The following is a 19767-nucleotide window of genomic DNA, read 5'->3' as shown; positions in this document are numbered from 1 at the left end:
TGAGAAATCAGCCCAGAACTACACGGGAGGAGCTGGTCAATGACCTGAAAAGAGCTGGCACCATCGTTTCCAAGGTTACTGTTGGAAATACACTAAGACGTCATGGTTTGAAATCATGCATGGCACGGAAGGTTCCCCTGCTTAAACCAGCACATGTCAAAGACCGTCTTAAGTTTGCCAATTACCATTTGGATGATCCAGAGGAGTTATGGGAGAAAGTCATGAGGTCAGATGAGACCAAAATAAAACTTTTTGTTCATAATTCCACTAACTGTGTTTGGATGAAGAAGAATGACGAATACCATCCCAAGAACTCCATCCTTACTGTGAATCATGGGGGTGGTAGCATCATGCTTTTGGGGGTGTCTGTATTAAGGAGAGGAGGACCGGGGCCCTGTATTGCGAGATTTTGGGGAACAACCTCCTTCCCTCAATTAGAGCTTTGAAGATGGGTGGAGGCTGGGTCTTCCAAAATGACAATGACCCGAAGACCACAGCCAGGAGAACCAAGGAGTGGCTCTGTAAGAAGCAGATCAAGGTTCTGGCGTGGCCTAGCCGGTCTGCAGACCTAAACCCAATAGAGAATCTTTGGAGGGAGCTCAAACTCCGTGTTTCTCAGCGACAGCCCAGAAACCTGACTGATCTAGAGAAGATCTGTGTGGAGGAGTGGGCCAAAATCCCTTCTGCAGTGTGTGCAAACCTGGTGAAAAACTACAGGAAACTTTTGACCTCTGTAATTGCAAACAAAGGCTACTGTACCAAATATTAACATTGATTTTCTCAGGTGTTCAAATACTTATTTGCAGCTGTATCATACAAATAAACAGTTACAAAATCATACATTGTGATTTCTGGATTTTTTTATTTTTAATATTATGTTTCTCACAGTGGACATGCACCTACGATGACAATTTCAGACCCCTCCATGATTTCTAAGTTGGAGAACTTGTAAAATAGCAGGATGTTCAAATACTTATTTTCCTCACTGTATTTTTGACTGGCAAAGATGGCTGTGAATGGAAACCGCAGTGAGTTGTTAAACCTTTCTTTTTAGCAAACTCTGTGAACACAAACAATGTTCTCAATGCTCGAGTTCATGTGTAAATCCCCTGGTGAAACTTGGAGCAAAGTTTTTTGTTGTGTTTAGTCTTCTTAAGGTTTTATAAATAGTGATTTTGATGCTATTATAGTAGTGCCCCTAGCACTCCCATTAAAAAGGTAATTTGACCGAAGACAATAATACGGTAAATCTTAAAAGTGATGCTTCCGTCCTTATTGTGCTTTTAAACGAAAGTTTGACTCAGGTACATTCACAAAAAGACCTTAGGTTGCATTTTTGCGAGACTTCCTCTTTAATTAAAAATTTGAACTCCTTTACTTGAGTAATTCCACTTTATTCTACTTTTTAATTCTCTTCCACTACATCTCAAAAGGAAATATTGTGTTTTTTGCTACACTAACAGCTTTAGTTACTTTGCAGATGTATTTATTTCATCAGCTTCTAGCTCACATTAACTCACCTGTTTGTTTGTGCAGTTGCTTCCAGAGTTGACCAACCCAGACGAGTTGCTGTCGTACCTTGGACCTCCGGATCTCCCGAACAACAACAACGATGACCTGCTGTCCCTGTTCGAGAACAACTGAACACTTCCAAAATTTAAACAGAACTTTACTGTAAGATATGAACTCTTTTTCTCCTCGCCCGCCAATATGACCGGCGGTCCAACATGACCGCCGTCTGCACAGGATGGAGCGAACGATAAGAAGGAAACAACAAACAACAATTTTTAAATATGAAAAACTCTTTAATGTTTGACGATGACGGTAACTTTATTTTATTGTTTTTTTTTTTTTAATCCTCTGAAATTTTGATGCTTCATCCTTCATTCCCCGTCATGGTTCACAGAAAGCCATTCAAACTATTCAAAGTTGGTGATAACCACACAGCTGCTTTAAACACACACACACACACACACACACACACAGTGACTGCTGAGCTAATCATTCATTAGCTGTTACACTTTTTCTTTCTTCCAGACAGCCATTAAGTTTGAGGTTATTTCTATGAAAATGCAGAGAGATGATTCGTCAGATTTATTTAGATCAAAGCAGCAATGGCGAGACGTAAATGTGATTTGTAGTTAATGAAATGTGTGGTCTTTTAAAGCCAGAATATTGCTGGACCAAATAAGTTTAAATTGTAAATTGTAGAAGATGAGCTTTAAAGGGGCAGTCTGCATCTCTTCTTACAGACATGATGTTTTTTGTTTTTCACCTGCGATATTTGGAGACGCTGAAGGCTAACTGACAGGAACTGTTAAGTCCAGAATATGTCTCGGGAAGATACAAAGATGCACCATTTACACTCAGCCTCAGCGTTTCATGGAGGGTCGGGACTGTTCCTACCGTGGATTATATTCTTGTTCTCCAGGAGTTGAGGTTTGATTTTAAACAGAACTACACATAATGAATCTGAATGTTTTTTTAGTCGTTATTCTTATTTGTAAGATTATGTGGTAATAATATTTTAGTAGAACAACAATTTATCTTATAAGTGACTTAACAACCCAACAAATCATTTAATGTGTTTTTAACTGTTTCTGAGCCTCAGTAACACTTGACAACCATGCAACTTGTCAGCCTTCCGGAACAAAAAATAGTGGCCGCCAAAAGGTGGGGAACTGTTTATCTACCGCCCAACCAACCAGTAGAGCTGCTTGTCGTAGCTATAAATGTCTTAGTTGAATGTGATGTCTTAAAACATCTTTTTTTGTTCGACCAACAGCCCAAAACGCAAATATCAGTTAACTGTGAAATTAAAAAAGAAAATCTAAGACATTGGAGGAATTTGAATCAGAAAGTTGGGGATTTTTCCACTATTTTTGCTTAACAAGTGACTGTTTGTCGTGTCCTCTCCCTGTTGTGCAAATTAAACTAGCAGATAGTTTCTTCGTCTGCACCAGAGACAGAATTACCCTTTACTAACTGCTGAGATGGGAAACTATCTGCTCATTAGAAAGATTTCCCCCCTTAAGGGCTTAGTAATATTTTGTTTGCAAGCTTGCCACGTTATTCTTCTTCTTGTCTTACCTAACAGCTTCTGGTGCATTCCCACCCTCTGCACAGCAGTATAAATTTCCTGCACTGGGACTTGACAATAGATTGTTTGGAGGGCAAATGAATGGGCCTCCAATTCTCATGTCACCACAGCAACCCATGCTGATATGGTTTGGTGATGTCTGATTACATGCAAATAACAGTGGTACAGTCATCTTAAATGTTTACTTTCAGGAACAAATTATACTCCCAGTGGGAAGCATACACATCAGCTGTGGACCACCGTCATCATTGAAACAGAGCAAATGAAGGATCCTTAAAAGTTGGTCAGACACGGAGAAAAATAGAAATAGAAACAACTTTAAGTACATGTGGCTGAGTGTAAATGAGTGTATTAAACCATATCTGGATTTTATCAGATATGAGAGACTTCATGTGAAAGTTACCCAACTCATGAAACCAGTTTTTGTAACATGTCACTTTAATGTGAACTCTGTAGCTTTTTACAAGGAAGGTTGTCGGTGTCTTTGCTCTTGCAGGCGCAAGCCTTTTAGTGGGGTTTTAACTCACTCCCACCCGCCTCTGAGAACAAAGATGGACTACAGCAACTTTTTTAACGGGAGAAGAAAAAGATGTGACAAAAAAGAACCTGCTTTGAGATGCTTAGAAAATTGCAGGTATTGCCTCAAACTGTTGCCCTGAGATCTCAGAGCTCGATCAACATCAGTTTGTATATGTGATAATTACAGAGGGTTCATCTTAATCCTCCTCATTATTCTGTATGTTGTGAAGTGAATAGAGTCCAGACAGTTGTGGTGTCTCCTGGAAAAAAATAAATCTGTACATGATCACACTGGATGATTCAGTAATGATGCTAATAACAATAATAACCTTTTGTAATTTAATAAACACACTGGAAAGGTGCACACAGAGGAGAGCCTGTGGTGCTTTTAATTATGTATAAGCAGTATAAAGTGTTTGGTATGAGTGTGGAAAATACAGAAGACAAGGCTGAAGGAGGAAATGTGGAAAAACACCTAAAATTAACACATTTTGAAATAAAAGATCAATTATATGAAATGATTGAACCAATGTGGGAAAATGAAGTAGCAGCAGAGGCAGAGCTGCAATGATAGTCCACCCATAGAAAATGAATAGGCATTACTTTTTTATTGATGATTAAAGAGCATTACATATTGTAAATACATACTCAGGCAATACAGTATTTAGTATGTAAAAAAAAAAAAAAAAGTATTCCCATACTACAAAAACCCTGGGGTAAGAATATTGGAGATATCTAATGTAAGACATAAAAGGCTCCCATGTTCTGTGATTGTATTTAAAATGCAGCACACAAGTAATCTAGTCTAAAGACGCGTTTAGGTGTGACCTTAAGCCACTGTGCTTTAATTGGAACTGGTTTTCCAATTCAGAAGTATGCACTTTCTTGCACATAATGTTTACATTTCATAGAGTTTACCTTTATATTTATCTGTAATAAAACTATAGATCAATGGCTAAGATTTAAAAAATGTCCTGCCCTATAACATCCCAAAACCTCTGTAATGGGTGAGACTACTTGTCTCTATTTTGCACTTATTTGCACCATAGTATAAATTATGATGGAATAATAACTGAGGTGTTTATAACAGGTGCAATAAACACATGCAGAGAAATGCAGATGAGATAATGACAGTGAAAGGAAATCACACCAGTAAAACATATAAAACACAAAAGTGCAGTGGGAATAGTAGTAATAACAAATACTGAATTTTGCTCCATGTCTACTGTTGAAAAAACTATAAATTGCCTATAAAATATTTATAAACAACTTAAAATATCTGGAATAATCGTATACATGTACAATGCTGTGCAGTGGTAGCCAAGTAAAGCCAGGTGAGGTGGACATATCGGACATATGTATACCAATTAAATTTAGTACAGTTCAATACACAGCTCTGCCATACATTCTATTTATAAAAAATAATACTGTTCCATTTTGTTGGACACTTTCATTCGAGGTGTTCATTTACTAAATGTTTATTATTGAGGCCTTATTCAGTGACTGGATAGTGCTGCTGCATTACTGCAGATGCACTTTTCATCTAGGGAACCACTGCACCCCATTTTACTGAGAAAACATACATGAGCATCTGTTCTTTACGTGAATTTCCCCTCATGGTGTGCACCACTGCCTCTGTGAGCATCAACCAGAGGTCATCAAAGGTCATTAAAGGCCACTGATCGATAGCAACCCCCATCACCCACGCCTTTGTCTCTCTCAGGATCTACACTCACCTCCTGAAATCAAGAGAAGAACAACCGCCTCCTAAAATGTCAAAATAAAACCTTTTGAACTGTTTTGATGGAACTTGAGGCGAGACACTAACAACAAAAACATTGTTTTTTTCATGCACTGGTCAAGTTTAAGCTTCTGTCACATGTCTTCTTTCAGATGAGAAAAAAAACATTTATATTTACACTGATCAATCAGATAAAGACTAAAGCTTTTTTTTGGAGAGAGGCTTAAAGAGACAGGCGCTAAAACTGAGCATTTCAGATAGAAGGTGAATAAAGGTAGACAGTAAACAAAAAAGAATTTATTTTTGAACAATAAAGCATTTAAACATGTAGAAACCAGATACAAAAATTTACGAGCAGGCGATAAACCTGAAAATGAGCATATGTCCTCTTTAACTCATCAATAATAATATTCCAATTACTGTATACAGCCAATATGATCTATACAATAACATAACTCTGAAAGGGACCATTCTGCCCAACAGGTACTTTGCTATTTTAAGTAGCCTACGTTTTACTGTTAATACTTTTGTACTTTTGTAAAATCTTGACTGTAGGACAAAGTTCCTTTACAGAGCAGTATCGCTACTTTTACTAAAGTATACCATATAAGTACTTCTAAACTAAACTACGAGTTCAGGTTTTCCCCTTTTATTTTTCAGTTTTCCTCCTCTGGTAAACTATGCCGACCACACGCGGATACGTGACGTTAACGCGATTTTAAGTCAAAAAACAAACTTCGGACATAAACTTCCCTGTTGTTTATTCTCACATTGTTTTTTTATGCGGAGAACCGGACGGACCGCGCCCTGACCGCGTGATCGAACACCCGCATCCCCCCCGACAGCGGGAACGCGCGCTGACTGTGGGGTTGACGTATACTCATCCGCGTGCGCTGCATCTATTGGACGCCCTAGTTGTCAATGATCCGTGGCGCGCGCTGCTCTGGTACTCGTGAGTTCAAGTTGTCACGACCGGGACACCAAAACGGGGCGGTGTATGGCAAGCCGCTTCATATGAACAGCCAACCTCCGCAGCGTTAGCTCTACTCTGCTTTACAAATCAAACACCCCGTGAAATGTGTCTGTCCAATTGAAGATCGGTTTAACGGGCGGTCAGCTATTCTAGCTTCTGATTCGCTAGAATGGTTGCCTATCAAATACTTATGCGTTAACTATTGGCTCGCTGGGATTTTACACCGCCCACCGGCGTGTTATATAAAATTAATTCACATGCCTCCATCTTTTTCGGTTCCTTGTGGCCACCTGTGTCCCCGCGCCGAAACCTCCGTATAGCTCACTCTCTCCAGTTCAGCCTGCTAAAATGGCAAAACCAAGAGTCTTCTTCGACATCACCGCTAACGGTTCACCCGTAGGCCGGGTGGTGATGGAGGTAAACCTTCTCCTTAATATCAATGATCGGCGGGCAGCATTGATCAGTGCCAGACGGCGTGTTAATGTTTGCCTGCGGTCCGTTAAATACTCAGCTTGACTTTTAACGTTGTGTCTTAGCTATGTTATGGCAATTAGTCATTTGGCGGCATTAAGTTAAACCCTGGTTTAAAATGCTTAATGTTACCGATTAGCCTACACGAGCTAACAGCATTAGAACTGTCATGAACAGTCTTGAATGGGCCATGTGCACGTGTAACGTTATGTGGCTCGTGGTCAGCGATCATGGGACTGCATAACCAACCCTTACTGTTGATACAGGTGTTACGTGAACTGTACACAGGTTCTAGCCGCAGAGGGCATTATTCATGTTAACATTTAGTTTAAAAGTAACGGTATTTTTGTTCATTACAGAGTCTGTCGTGTGATGTAGCTAGGCACTATGACATGTTTGAGCTATGACGTTAAACAAGAGTTAAATAGCAACACCCTCGATAACGTTGAAGCTGAACTGCTAACATCAACTTTCGTGACGCTGAGGTCCACAAAAGGCCCGCGGCCCATGTTTGAGTCGGAAAGGGGCATTCTGCCCCGGCGGGGGCTTTCCTTCACCCGCTAAACGGGCTCAGCAAGCTAATGCTAACGGAACATTAAGTAATTTCTTTGTTACAGCGTTCGCGGCCTCCTTAAGCCCAGGAAACCCCTGCTGCTATAAAAGTCTTCAATCCGCATGCTACTTTAAAATATATATTATAGTCTAAATTAATGGGTACGTAAATTATATGGCCACAATTTAGCTAATGTTAGAAACGTAATACAAAACGTATTACTTGCGGCGTTTAGCATGTTAGCCGCTGACGCTAACTGCCCCGGTTCCTGTTATGGACGGTGCGGCAGTTATGGAAAAGTTCCACTGAGGGGGAGGGAGGGCTAGTGGGGGCTATCTGCATGATTTATTCAAAAAAATGTAGGGAAATGGCCGAAACAATATCTGCACCCGTAGTCCAGAATGAGTAAGTCTTACGTTGCAAACAATGTGGACTATAATGGCGCCATCGTCACGCAGGCTGTCCATATCCGCAATTTCTGTGGCAAGCTAAAAGCCGCTAGCGAGCTTGCTAACAAAGTCCAGCCATTTTGTGCACATCGCTGTAGCTGTGCCCCATTATGGGCATAAGCGATACATAGTCCAATCTGAACCCGAAGACCTCCAGCTTAAAGGATCCAAATTCTGCAAACAACCGGGATACACAAAAGTAATATATTTTGTATGTAATCGGACCCTCCCAGCTTTTCAAGCAGACTGCTCATAAATTATAAAGGTCTAGTTGTCTGTTGCCACTAAAACAAGTGTTAGGCTGCACAGTGCTGTTCTGAGATTGACTGCAGCTCTCACTACACCCCAGACTGTCTGCTGCAGCACCCCCTCCCTCTGAACATACTTGCATGGCAGCGTCACTGCTGTGCAGGGCATGCAGATATCTGTGGTGCAATGCTGCATTCTTGTTTCACCATGACACGGCACAATTACTACACACTAATCACAAAATGACCCTTATGTGTTTAAATGGGCTGGAATTGCTGAACCTAGGCTACTTTAAGTGAATTTGTTTTTTTTAAATGCAACGTAATCGACTGCAAGAATTATTTGCAAAGATATTGCTTGCATTTAAGTTTTCCTACATTGCAGAATGTGTTAACAATGTAAGCGGCTCCCTTACCTCCTTTACAGTTGGACTATAAGCTGCTGATGTGCTGAATTTCCTTCTGTCTAGATGTGGTGGTGTTATACAATCAACTGCTTCACAGAACAAAGTTCACAGTATTTGCTGCTCTGGTTTTGGCTTGTTGGCAACAAGCTAAATCTTAGTTCACTGACTGGTTACTGATTTTACTACTTTTATCCTCTATAAACTAATTATTTTATCAATCTTGGAAACCAACAGTTGGACTTTCTGTTAATACTAACTAACTTGGCAGTGTTCATTTTGTTTCTGCAGCTCCATAACGATGTGGTCCCCAAAACAGCTGAGAACTTCCGTGCCCTCTGCACTGGCGAGAAGGGCTTTGGCTACAAGGGCTCCTGCTTTCATCGCATCATCCCAGAGTTTATGTGCCAGGTGATGCAGCCATGAAACGGTTTACTTTTATCTTCATTGTTTTAAAGTAGGTTGGGTTAGTGCTGTCAAAGAATATTCTAAATGGCTTTTTATATTTTAAAATTGTTTTCTCTAGTGGGTTAGTCTGTTTCTACCCACTCAATCAGCCAAACCGGGGGGGCAAGTGTCTTACACAAACCGCACCCCGGTTGAAAAAGGATGATCTAGAGAATTCAAAGCGAGCGAGAGGGCATGGTTATCATGAGGCTGCACAACTAGAATGAGTGAAAAAGATGGCACAAAGTAAACTAATAGAATATTATTTTTGAAACTTGTTGGTAAAGTCAGACAAATGTAGGGAACGTCAAGAGACTTTATGATTAATTACAAATCGGATGCGTGATCACAGTATAATCTGCGACTTGTCTTGCATTATGCAGCTTACATGTGTTTGAATTAAGTTTTACATTAGACTGGAGTAGGTTTATAGCTCTTAAAGTGTACATGTTAAAATATAAGTGTCTTTTGGACATGACGCACACTAAACAATTGTTTCCAAACTTAAGTGACCAAATCTTAAGATTTTGCTTTATTTTATCCTTTTTAATCTGAGTATCTACTTGAAACATATAATGCACATTGACACGGACTGTTTGCTGCCAGACTGAGAATTTTCTGATTTCCCTTGTCGAGACAGTCAGGTTTAAGTCAGTTTATTGAACTCTAGTATCTTGTTTGTGCAACACGCAGGGTGGTGACTTCACCAACCACAATGGAACTGGTGGCAAGTCAATCTACGGCAACAAGTTTGCTGATGAGAACTTCACCCTGAAGCACCTTGAAGCTGGCACCCTGTCCATGGCCAATGCTGGCCCAAACACCAACGGCTCCCAGTTCTTTATCTGCACAGCTAAAACAGCATGGTACACACACACACACACACACACACACACACACACACCCTACATGCACAAGTGCTGAACAGCAATGAAGGAGAAATTAATACTTGTGGTTATGTAGACCTGTGAGAGAAATCTTAATTTCTTTGAATGGAATACCCCCTTGTGCAGAATATTCATCTGGATGCAGCATGTTTATGGATATTTTCACCAAAAGATGCAGCTTCCATTTCTTGGCACTGCTGGTTATATACTGTTAATCTGTCTGCTTGCAGGCTTGATGGGAAGCACGTGGTGTTCGGAAAGGTGGTTGAGGGGATGGAGGTGGTAAGGAAAATGGAGGCATCAGGCAGCCAGAGCGGCAAAACCTCAAAGAAGATCGTCATTGCCGACTGTGGGCAGCTCTGAGCACCAGCACTTAACCCTTTCTGCTTGCCACATCCACTTTTAGGCTCCACCCCCATGCCATTCAACATTCCAATTGATGGAGATTCAACTGACCCCTTTCCGTCCCCTTTTTTATTCTGTTAAACATGTTGCTGCATTTGTGACTTTGCCTTCTGAAGTTTCTTTTGCATAAACTTTTTCCACAAAGTCTAAACTTTTTTTTTTTGGTTAAGTCAAATGAATAAATAAAACAAAGTTGCCTTGGCAATTGGAATGTGTATTTTTTTTGTTTAATTAAAGTTAATGTCTCAAGGCTAAGTGTCCACCATTTGAGCCAAAATGGTGGAATGCTTAAACTTTAATTCTATTTGTTTTGATTTAAATAAACTTAACTAAGAATTGCTGGGTAATGCTTTAGTGTTTAAGCATTCAGATCTTTCCGTAAAGTACTGACGCCACAAAGAAATATTATATAGTAAAAGTTATGCATTAAATGTTAAAAGTGTAATGAAAATTTGAGACAAAACTGCCCCTTAGTTTTTAAATACTGAATTTAAAGTCTCCAGCAGAGGGAGCGCTTGAGCTGTACATCGTTCTGTTCAGTCATTTTAAGCATTTGCTAACTTCAATCCCTGAGTAAGACCGGCTTTACCCGACAAACACCGAACAAAGCAGCTGGACTGTAAAAATCTATTTCTCCGACGCTGTTCGGCAGAGGTGCTGATGGCCGATTTGCCATCCAGAAGTCGGATGAATTTTTGTATCATGGAAATATTTGGGACAATGTAAGTAGGAAAACTGTAGAAGTGTTTAATTTCTAGTCTACTTTAAAGGTGTGTCTATATATTGTATTGGAACAATTTGTTCACATTAAGTTCTATTAACTTGGAGAAATCCTAGATGTCAATCTGATTTTGCACATCAACATTTAATAAACCTTTAGACTATGCTGCCCTGCAGCCTGACTGACACCTGCAGTTTAGGTAAGGAGAACTTCTAATTCTGATCATGTGTCTAGAACCCATTTTAAAATGCTGCAGTTGGAAGTAGTCTTGTAGGTTGATATGAGTCTTGTCTGCTAAGCCTGACTCTACTCAAACAATACAAGATCCACCTACCAGGCACCAGCTACAACCTCACTGAGTAACATGTAACTTAAGTGTGTGTTTGTGCGCAGGTGGGTGTATCCGGAGACTTCCCGTTAAAGGTCCTCTAAGCGATGTCACATGTGTTTTAGGCTAGAACAGTTGTCACATACAGCAAACATCTCACTAGCTGCAAGCTGCCTGTCCCCAGAACACACTGCTACTATAAACGTCAACAAAAACAAAATGTGCCCACCTGCACCAAGCATACAGTGTTCCAGCCAATTACCGACAAGAAGGATTGGGGGGGTCAGTGGGTGGAAGCACAGAAGGGAGGGGCAAGCATGTCTCGTTTTGTCCTTCTAATGTCAAGAAGATGTAACGTCACCCAACATCGCTTAGCGCAGTGATTCCCAAAGTGGGGGTCGGGACCCACAGGGGGTCGCGAGCCAGAGAGCGGGGGCCGCAAGTTGATTTCCAGAAATAAAAGTTTAAAAACGATAAAAAAAAAAAGCCTATGTTAGCCATGATTTTAACACAAGATAAAACTGTTGTGTTATTTTGTGTTGTCAGTATGCTCGTGTTTGGATATGCCTATAGTGCGTGCGCAGTTGCGCGCAATGTTTATATACGTTTGTAGTGGAGGGGGGGGTCGCAAATCACTTGCACCGTTACTTTGGGGGTCGTTGGCTGAAAGTTTTGGGAACCCCTGGCTTAGAGCACCTTTAACAGGTGCAGAATTAAGTTTCTCTTAAGCATCCAAAAAAGAAACCATTATTTCACTTAGATATAAAGTTGCTGCCGCTGGTCCTCTTTCATAAAGAAGATGGTGAAGAAAGAAAAACTTTCTGATGACATTTTTATTTTGGAAAAAAACAAGCGAACAAATAGCTCAGTTTGTTTCCTAAATGCTTTCGTGAAACCTCAACCCGTTGGCTCCCTTCACTCAGGAGTAGGCTACAGATAGCTACAATGACCCCATGGACCCCCTGCTTTTGGTGTCCTTGCCTCAGGATAGCTGTCCCCTGCTTCTAGTGAAAGGAAGACAAGGCTTTTCTTCCTCTCAGCTAGTAAGAGTACACTATTTCTCAAAATCTCAAACTTTTCATTTAATGTCTGTTCAAATGTGATGATGGCAAAGTAAATATGAATGTTTTACTCAAGTTTAAACACTTTCAACCGGCACAGTTGTCATCACCTCATTTAATATGGGCTACTATAGTGACTTTTATTGATAAAATATTGTAACTTTTTTTTACTGCCCTTCAGTTTGGGTACTACTGCTGTGCTGTCTTCTGTGGAGAAAACACACGTCTCACCAACAAATTGAACTAACGTTTAAATTAAATGTGTACAAAAGATACAGAGTTTATAAATAATCTGTCAGCAGCTCCTCTCTGCCGTCCTCCTTTTCTTCCCAGAGTGCCTTGTGTTCCTCTGGCCCTGTCTCTGGCGGGGCTGACACACCCCTTGGCCTTTTGCTTTCCCTGATTCCGCCAGGCTGACAGCGGTGCAGGACAGCCCCGTGTCACAGTCGCAACGCCCCAGCTTCCTCCTCAGTTTGGTGGACCCTCTCAGCAGACAGGCCTCGCCCTCCACCGGGATCCTCTGACATCGTTTACCGGTCAGATACCGGACACAGCACAGACCGGACGCACAGTCACCGGACCGCACACAGCTCGACATTTCTGGAGCTGGAAGAGATGTACAATTTAACACAAGTCCTAATACAGATAATGCAGTAAACGTACTACACACCAAAGTACTCCACTACAAGTAAAAGTCCTGCATTCAAAACCAGTAAAAGTATCAGCGAAATGTAGTTACAGTGCTTAAAGTGTAAGTGTTGCTTGTGCAGGAAAATGTTCCCTTTCAGTGTTTATATCTGATGCTTCTGAATTAGAAGAACTGCTGTATTAATGTCTATAATGCCTTTTAAAGGAACACGCCACCGTTTGTTGAAATAGGGCTTATCACGGTTTCCCCAAGCTGTGGACAGGTGGGCCAGCTCATTTTTTGTCTCAGTGCAAGCATTGTTTTAGTGCGGTGCGACTCTGACCGCGCTGCTGCTGCTAGTTAGCTTAGTGTAGTGAATGGAATCCCATGTTTCCAGGGACAATATTGGGTGGAAGCACGCCCAAACCACAGTCCTAAGTTAGTATCTGCCTAGGAAATCGTCTAGTCTTAATATACATTGCTATTTGTACTTGTTGTGAGTACGCAGGCCACAAGAAGTAATAAGGTTGTCGTTTTTTTGTTGGCTCACTTTTACTCACAACATGCTAACTGGCAGCATAGGATTCTATTCACTGAACTAAAACTGCATGCACTGAGACAAAAAATACGTTGGCCCACCTATCTACAGCTAGGGGAGACCGTGATAAGCCCTAAATCAACAAATGGTTGTGTTTTCCTTTAATGCTGTAAATGTTTACGATTGAGCTAATTTCAACCCCTTTTCCGTTGAGTACTTTAATCTACAGCAATGCATTATCTTCTACAGAATCAAATGTTTGCTGTCCTAAGAGAACCCCGTATCTATGAAAAGGCAACTTTTCATGGTGTCAGACAAACAGCCCTCTTTTCAGCTTTTGTAAAGTTGTCAGACAAATGTAGAGAGTACAAAGTACAAGAACCTCAAATGTGTAACAGTAAATGTTTGATTCCACTACTGGTTCTAAAACAGTCTCATTGGATGTTTCCCACAGCAGTGCTGTCTGGGAATCGTAGTTGACTACCAATCACTCACCTTTTGTCCTGTTGAAGCCGTCAATGTTTATGTGGCTGTCTGTCTCTCTGTCTCGCTGCCTGTCCACCTGTCTGTCCTGCAAGGACGGCCTCCTCTGAGCTCTGTTACTGCAGCCTCCCCTCTGACGGATCGATAGACAATTACATGGATCATTACAATGAATTCTACTTCTTGATTAAACTCCCCGACGGTTTATACAAGTACAGCTGCCAAAATCAGTAGATTAATCATTAGTAGAGTGACAGAAGACATTTGCCCTATAGTCCACAGCAGCACATTGCTTAGCCTTTGTGTTGGTACTCCTGTCTGCTTCTCCAAACTGGGGGTGTGCTGACCACCATCTACTATAGTTAGTACACTGACTATACATCATTACCTCATACAACCCCATTTCAAAACTTTCAAAACTATCCCTTTAAGTAGCCTACAGTACTTGACTAGATGTACTGAGATATGAATAATGTAGCTTATGTCCATGACTGTGTTGGTTTAAATATTTGTCTCTCTGCCTTTCACTGACCTGGGGTACGGAGCAGTCGGGTGTAGAACATGGAGGTGTTTGTCCTCGATTGGAGTTGAACGTCGTCTCCGTCCGGCGCCGTACTGGACGGTCCACCGGGTCGCCGTAGGAACGGTCCTGACAGACAAGGTTAGAGTGAAGTCACAGTTAGGGCCTCAGATATAAAAGGTTAATGATACTAGCATTTATGTTAAAAATTAACATCAAAGTTGACTAAATATGTTGCAGGAACTATGGTTGTAATCACAATGTTTGCACAATATTACAGATATCTGATCTGATGTATTTATACAGATATACATAAAACACAATGAGCTAATAGACCTCTCACAGTAAAGTATAATTAGTTCACTGTATAATCTCATGTATAATATTATTGTTATTCCATAAGAAATTATACAAACCTAAACTGACAAAATGTAAAGTCGATACTGGAAAGGCAGAGAATATTAATCTTAGTGTCTGATAATATCCTATAAAGAAACTGATATGGAACTGTACATTCACAGAAAGGTTTGTAGAAGGTGATTTGGTGCTAATTATAGGGATTTAATGCCAATAATATGCCAATAGGAGTCGTTTAGACAGCACACAGCAGGTCAGTTGAATAACTAATAATATGAAATATGTCTACAGGAAGCTCACAATTCAACATATATGGAGATTACAGTTTCTGACAATAGATTAACAATGAACCCAAACTTGAGTTATCTCAAGGTAATTAAAGGGAGAATGTGTTACACAGATTTCTGTTTTATTTTTCCTGTGCTTTTTCCTCTTTTTGTTAAACACTGAATACTTTCACTTCTTCAGACTTTAACAAATACTTCACATGAAACAATACAAGAAAGAAGAATCACTCTTTGTTTAACCTCACAGATTCAAATGCAGCAGATATTTAAATGAAAATTTTCTGTCAATCAAAAACTGCTCAAAAAGAAAACACAACTTATATTTGTTTTATTAATTGATATATATAATTAGTACCAGATTCTTTCCAACAAACCTTTGCGGAGATTGTAGGCTGTAGGCTATATGTTTAATATTGTATATTATGGACTATGATTGGACAAATTCTGTATTTACCTTTTTATTGAAACTAACAATTCATTTTACTGGACAATCTGCAAATTTCTTTCTTGATTAATAAATTAATTGTTTGGTGACAGCTTTAAATGTCTACGTCTGACCAGTCTAATACCGAAGAAAAAAAATCTATTCTCAGCTGACTTTGATTATTCACTTGTCATCGCTCACACACAGGAGAGTGTGCAGTCGGATCTCCTAAATCTCCAACAACCTGTAACTCCAGCTGTTATCATAGTCGAGTAAAAATGAAATCTAGAAAGTTTAAGAGAACTTTTAAACTAAAGGACACAATAGGACTTACTCACTTCCTGTCTCTACTGACTTGTATATTGGTGTTTAAATAAGTGGAGATTAAACCTTAGTGCTGATCAGAAACCAAAAAAAGTTGATATATTTGGGAATAAAATAGTTTTTCCTGACAACAGTCATATGTAGTGAATAATAACTTTAGTTTGAAGGATGGATGCAGTGCAGTAAAAGTAGAATAGAAGTAGGAGAAGTAGGAGTAGAAGTATAAATACTACAGTAAAGTATTTTCCTCTTACCGGCAGCTCGGAGCTCTGCTGCGTCGTCTCTTTGGAGGATCTGATGGTGTTGGAGTCCAGAGCCAGACCAGAGACCAGAGACACACACAGGACGCTACGCCACATCCACATCATCCTCCAATCGATTGATCAATCACTCCTCTATTGACTATCGATCACTGGATCCTCCTCCTATGTGCTTCTGTCCCTGAGGTCAGTCACACCTGATGTTTGAAATTCACAATTTCCTCTTGATTTTTCTGGTTGTCTGCTTTTAAATAATTTGACTTTACCTGCTTTCTTTGGTCTAATTATTGATCTGATTTTTAGAAGAATTTGTTTAAATCCCTCCAGGGTCTTTTATAACCTCCTTACAATTAAAGAAAAAAGATCTCACTGCTGCTTTTAAATAGTTTGAGAGAATAATAACAAGTTTTCTGTAATTCTTATAATAACTGCTGAATTCAAACAGCTCTCTTGTTTTTTAGCCCCAAAATTAATTCAGTTATTCAAGAATACCTGCAAATTGTAAAACCAGCTCTAGTTTATTGTGTTAATAAATGTCTCATCCTCTCTGCTCTGTCTGTTTCCTCTTTCAGGTGCTTCAGGTTTGTTTTTTATAACCCTCCCCTCCCCTCTGATCCGTCCTGTCTCTCAGAAGTTTTGAAGGTGCGTTTGAAGCTAGACCGCATCAGTCGGCGGAGCCAGCGCCGCCTTCGCTTCCTTCCTGGAAGCCCCGCGGGCGGCCTCAGGTGAGGGTGGGTCGTTTGATACATGACACCGCAGAGACCACTGAGAGATGAAAACACACCTGGAGACACGAGACAGGTAGAGCCGTGTGTGTGTGTGTGTGTGTGTGTGTGTGTGTGTGGTTGTACTTTATGTGGTTTGAATGTTGGAATAAAGACTCATTAGAGCTGAAGCTGTCTCCGTCAGGCGGGCGGATATGTGTGTTTACAGGTGATTAAAGCTGATTACCAGTTTCAGATGACGACACTACACAGTTGAAATCATCTCAGCTCTCTGAACACACAAATCCAACACAGTCAAGTAGTAAAGAGAGTTTTAAATATGTCCAGGTGTGTTTGTGTGACTGACCAATCACACAATCAAGAAAAGGTCGTAAAAAAAACAACTTTTTCCTCCCAAAACTGGTGTATGAACATGTTCATTTCTAAAGTTATTTTACATGGCATCAATACACATTTTTTGACAACTTAACTTATGTACATAACTTAATTTATGTAACAAACATACTTATTTTAACCTAAACCATGATCTTTTCCTAAACATAACCAAGTAGTCTTAGTTTGAATTCACAACGTTGACTACATGTCAGGGCTGGCCTGAGCAGACGTCTGTACGTGACGAGTTGGGAACTGAACGGTCGTGAAATGTGGCGTGCTATTTATACGCCTCCCCATAAAATCATGTTGGTTCCTCAGGATCAATACAAGGAGGATTTTAACGTTCATCTTAATATGATGCTTCCCTGACTTTGAGTGAAAGAAACACAAATGTCACAGAGAAAAGGGGAATTTAATCTCTTTTGGCTGTGTAGATGTTTCACAAGAGTTTGTTAAACCCAAATTAAAAAGCATCTCTTCTCAGATTACTTTTCAAATGTGTTACTATTTTCTCTTAACTTTAAATGCTGGATAAACAACTCTACCGGCGAGGCTCATTGGATGTTCATGTCATTATTAAGAGATCCAACTGTCTTGAGGTACGGGTCTTATAATTATGAGATATTAAAGGTGCTCTAAGCGATGTTCAGTGACGTTACTTCTTGTTGACGTTCAAAGTATTTTCAAACAAAACAAGACTAGCTTACCCCTCCTCCTCCCGTCCCCTCCCTTCTGTGCTTTCCCACCCCACCCCCAAATCCTTCTTGTCGGTAATTGGCTGGAAAAGCTGGAACACTGTTTGTGTATGCTTCGTGGTGAAGGTGGGCACATTTTGTTTTTGTTGTCGTTTGTAGACTCAGAGACCGTGTTTTTTTACAGTGTGTTCTGGGGACCGGCAGCTAGCAGATAGCGAGGAGCTGTTTGCTGTATGTCACAACAAATGTTTAAACCTAAAACGCGTGACATTGCTTAGAGCGCCTTTAAGTCATAATTAGGTGAATCTGATGTGCTTTGAATGACATCAGTCCCATAGTCAGAGGAAACTTGCGCTAGAATGGCCCTTTTTCTTTTTTCCCTTCTTCTTCTTGGTGAATAGGAGATAATAGAAATATTTTCAATTTTAACATTTGATTTCATACATTTTATTTTATATTTATTGTTGGACAGAATTCTAGGAGCAATTGATGAAGTTTAGTTAGTTTTGTGAGAACCTGTTGCATCATGAATATATTATATATTGCGGCTGTAAGCAGTCCAAAAGAATGTTGCCGCGAGGGACTAAACGCTGAGAGATGCACACACCTGTGACGCGCTCTTGATCGTATTGCAAAATGATTTTATTGTTCTTCGTCTTCCATATGTACAATACATTGAACATTGCTGTTACCTTATGTAATTGTTAACTGTAGCGTAGAAATAATTGCATTATACGGTGTGCTGCGTTGTGCGCGGTGCGGTCAACAAAAGTGTTCGCTCCCAGCCTCACCCCCTCTCCGTCAAAGCCCAAAGAACCAGGTGCACAGGTGAAGCAGACTAATATATCACTTCCGCTCAAACCGTCATGAAAACGCCCACCACCTACAATATTAGCGCATAATACAATAATCAATAAATGAAACCATAAACAATATAATGTGGCTCCTACATTATAGATGCAATGTGATTTTATTAATTTATGTATAAAATGCATTTTTAATTGAGCCAATTAAACCACAGAATTCCAGTTAATAGACTTTATAACACTCATAGCGAGCTAACTAACTAGCCCTGAGAGCTCAACCTGTTGCAAGTAGACAAACATGGGCAGCATTTAGAAAAAGCGCCGCAAAACGTTTGCAACACAACAAAACCGTTTCCAGGGGAAAGTAATGCACACAGTGGGGACACGCAGTGCTTGTTACCGTTTGTGGATAATGACGTTGATAATGAAAGTTGGTTATCCTCAAATTAAAAAACAAATTGGTTTATTTTAACATTGTGATGCAGTGTTTCAGATATTGCAGAAATCTGCTTACCTAGAGTTTACCTTTTGCTTATTATTGTAATGTCGGAATCGTGCGATCACAAAGACAGACATCAATAAATTTATAAGTCAAAAGTACAAACCTTTTGTACAACAAAAGCAACAACAAGCGTGTCCCAGCCATGTGCTTTACTTTTTAGTGTCCTCTGGAAACAGTGTGTGTTAAATGTGGTGCATGTTTTGTCAATTAGATGTGTTTGTATGTTGTCAGATTAGTGACGATGTGTCTTCATTTGCTTGTGTTATGTCTATTTGCATGTGTTTCTTAATTTGTAGTGTGTTGCGCTCTCAGGGCCACCGTACTTTACAACACAGTAACCAAATAATTTTGTTGCCTTTATCCAACCAATTGTTTTTTTTGTATAACCTTTACTTAACCAGTAAGTCCCTTGAAATAGAAATATAATTTCTGAGGGAGTAGACCGCTTTTAAGTTACAGTTTAAATAGAAATAAAACACAACCGATTGGAAATACAATCATCAAACACACAAGAGACAATATCCAGCTCAAATAAA

General features: G+C 40.0%; 3 protein-coding genes across 3 annotated transcripts in view; 2 read left to right on the top strand and 1 right to left on the bottom strand.

Moving 5' to 3' along the window:
• The window catches only part of LOC116689904 (zinc finger MIZ domain-containing protein 2), a 25503-nt gene extending 21524 nt beyond the window's left edge, over nucleotides 1–3979 (top strand). Inside the window, exon 21 of the mRNA XM_032516579.1 lies at nucleotides 1537–3979. Within this exon, the coding sequence (XP_032372470.1) occupies nucleotides 1537–1644 (108 nt within the window). The 3' untranslated portion in view covers nucleotides 1645–3979. The remainder of the gene's footprint in view (nucleotides 1–1536) is intronic.
• A 2500-nt stretch (nucleotides 3980–6479) lies between these two features.
• Nucleotides 6480–10385, top strand: ppiaa (peptidylprolyl isomerase Aa (cyclophilin A)). The gene is made up of 4 exons (XM_032516741.1): nucleotides 6480–6750; nucleotides 8750–8869; nucleotides 9599–9771; nucleotides 10023–10385. The coding sequence occupies exons 1-4, from the start codon at nucleotides 6682–6684 to the stop codon at nucleotides 10153–10155; spliced, it is 495 nt and encodes a 164-aa protein (XP_032372632.1). The 5' UTR covers nucleotides 6480–6681; the 3' UTR covers nucleotides 10156–10385.
• A 1730-nt stretch (nucleotides 10386–12115) lies between these two features.
• LOC116689981 (dickkopf-related protein 4) lies at nucleotides 12116–16331 on the bottom strand. The gene is made up of 4 exons (XM_032516733.1): nucleotides 16123–16331; nucleotides 14489–14605; nucleotides 13969–14089; nucleotides 12116–12913 (listed from the first exon to the last, which is right to left on the bottom strand). The coding sequence occupies exons 1-4, from the start codon at nucleotides 16234–16236 to the stop codon at nucleotides 12603–12605; spliced, it is 663 nt and encodes a 220-aa protein (XP_032372624.1). The 5' UTR covers nucleotides 16237–16331; the 3' UTR covers nucleotides 12116–12602.
• Between the last annotated feature and the right edge of the window lie 3436 nt (nucleotides 16332–19767).

This window comes from Etheostoma spectabile, chromosome 5 (assembly GCF_008692095.1).
Source record: "Etheostoma spectabile isolate EspeVRDwgs_2016 chromosome 5, UIUC_Espe_1.0, whole genome shotgun sequence".
Classification (NCBI taxonomy): Eukaryota; Metazoa; Chordata; class Actinopteri; order Perciformes; family Percidae; genus Etheostoma; species Etheostoma spectabile.
This window is presented reverse-complemented; position numbering and strand designations above follow the sequence as displayed.

Coding starts and splice junctions, on each gene's coding strand:
- LOC116689981 (XM_032516733.1), bottom strand. CDS start 16,236: ATGATGTGGATGTGGCGTAGCGTCCTGTGTGTGTCTCTGGTCTCTGGT. Junction 14,090..14,488: donor CCGACTGCTCCGTACCCCAG/GTCAGTGAAAGG, acceptor TCGATCCGTCAG/AGGGGAGGCTGCAGTAACAG. Junction 12,914..13,968: donor CGGCTTCAACAGGACAAAAG/GTGAGTGATTGG, acceptor CATCTCTTCCAG/CTCCAGAAATGTCGAGCTGT.
- ppiaa (XM_032516741.1), top strand. CDS start 6,682: ATGGCAAAACCAAGAGTCTTCTTCGACATCACCGCTAACGGTTCACCC. Junction 8,870..9,598: donor TCCCAGAGTTTATGTGCCAG/GTGATGCAGCCA, acceptor TGCAACACGCAG/GGTGGTGACTTCACCAACCA. Junction 9,772..10,022: donor TGCACAGCTAAAACAGCATG/GTACACACACAC, acceptor GTCTGCTTGCAG/GCTTGATGGGAAGCACGTGG.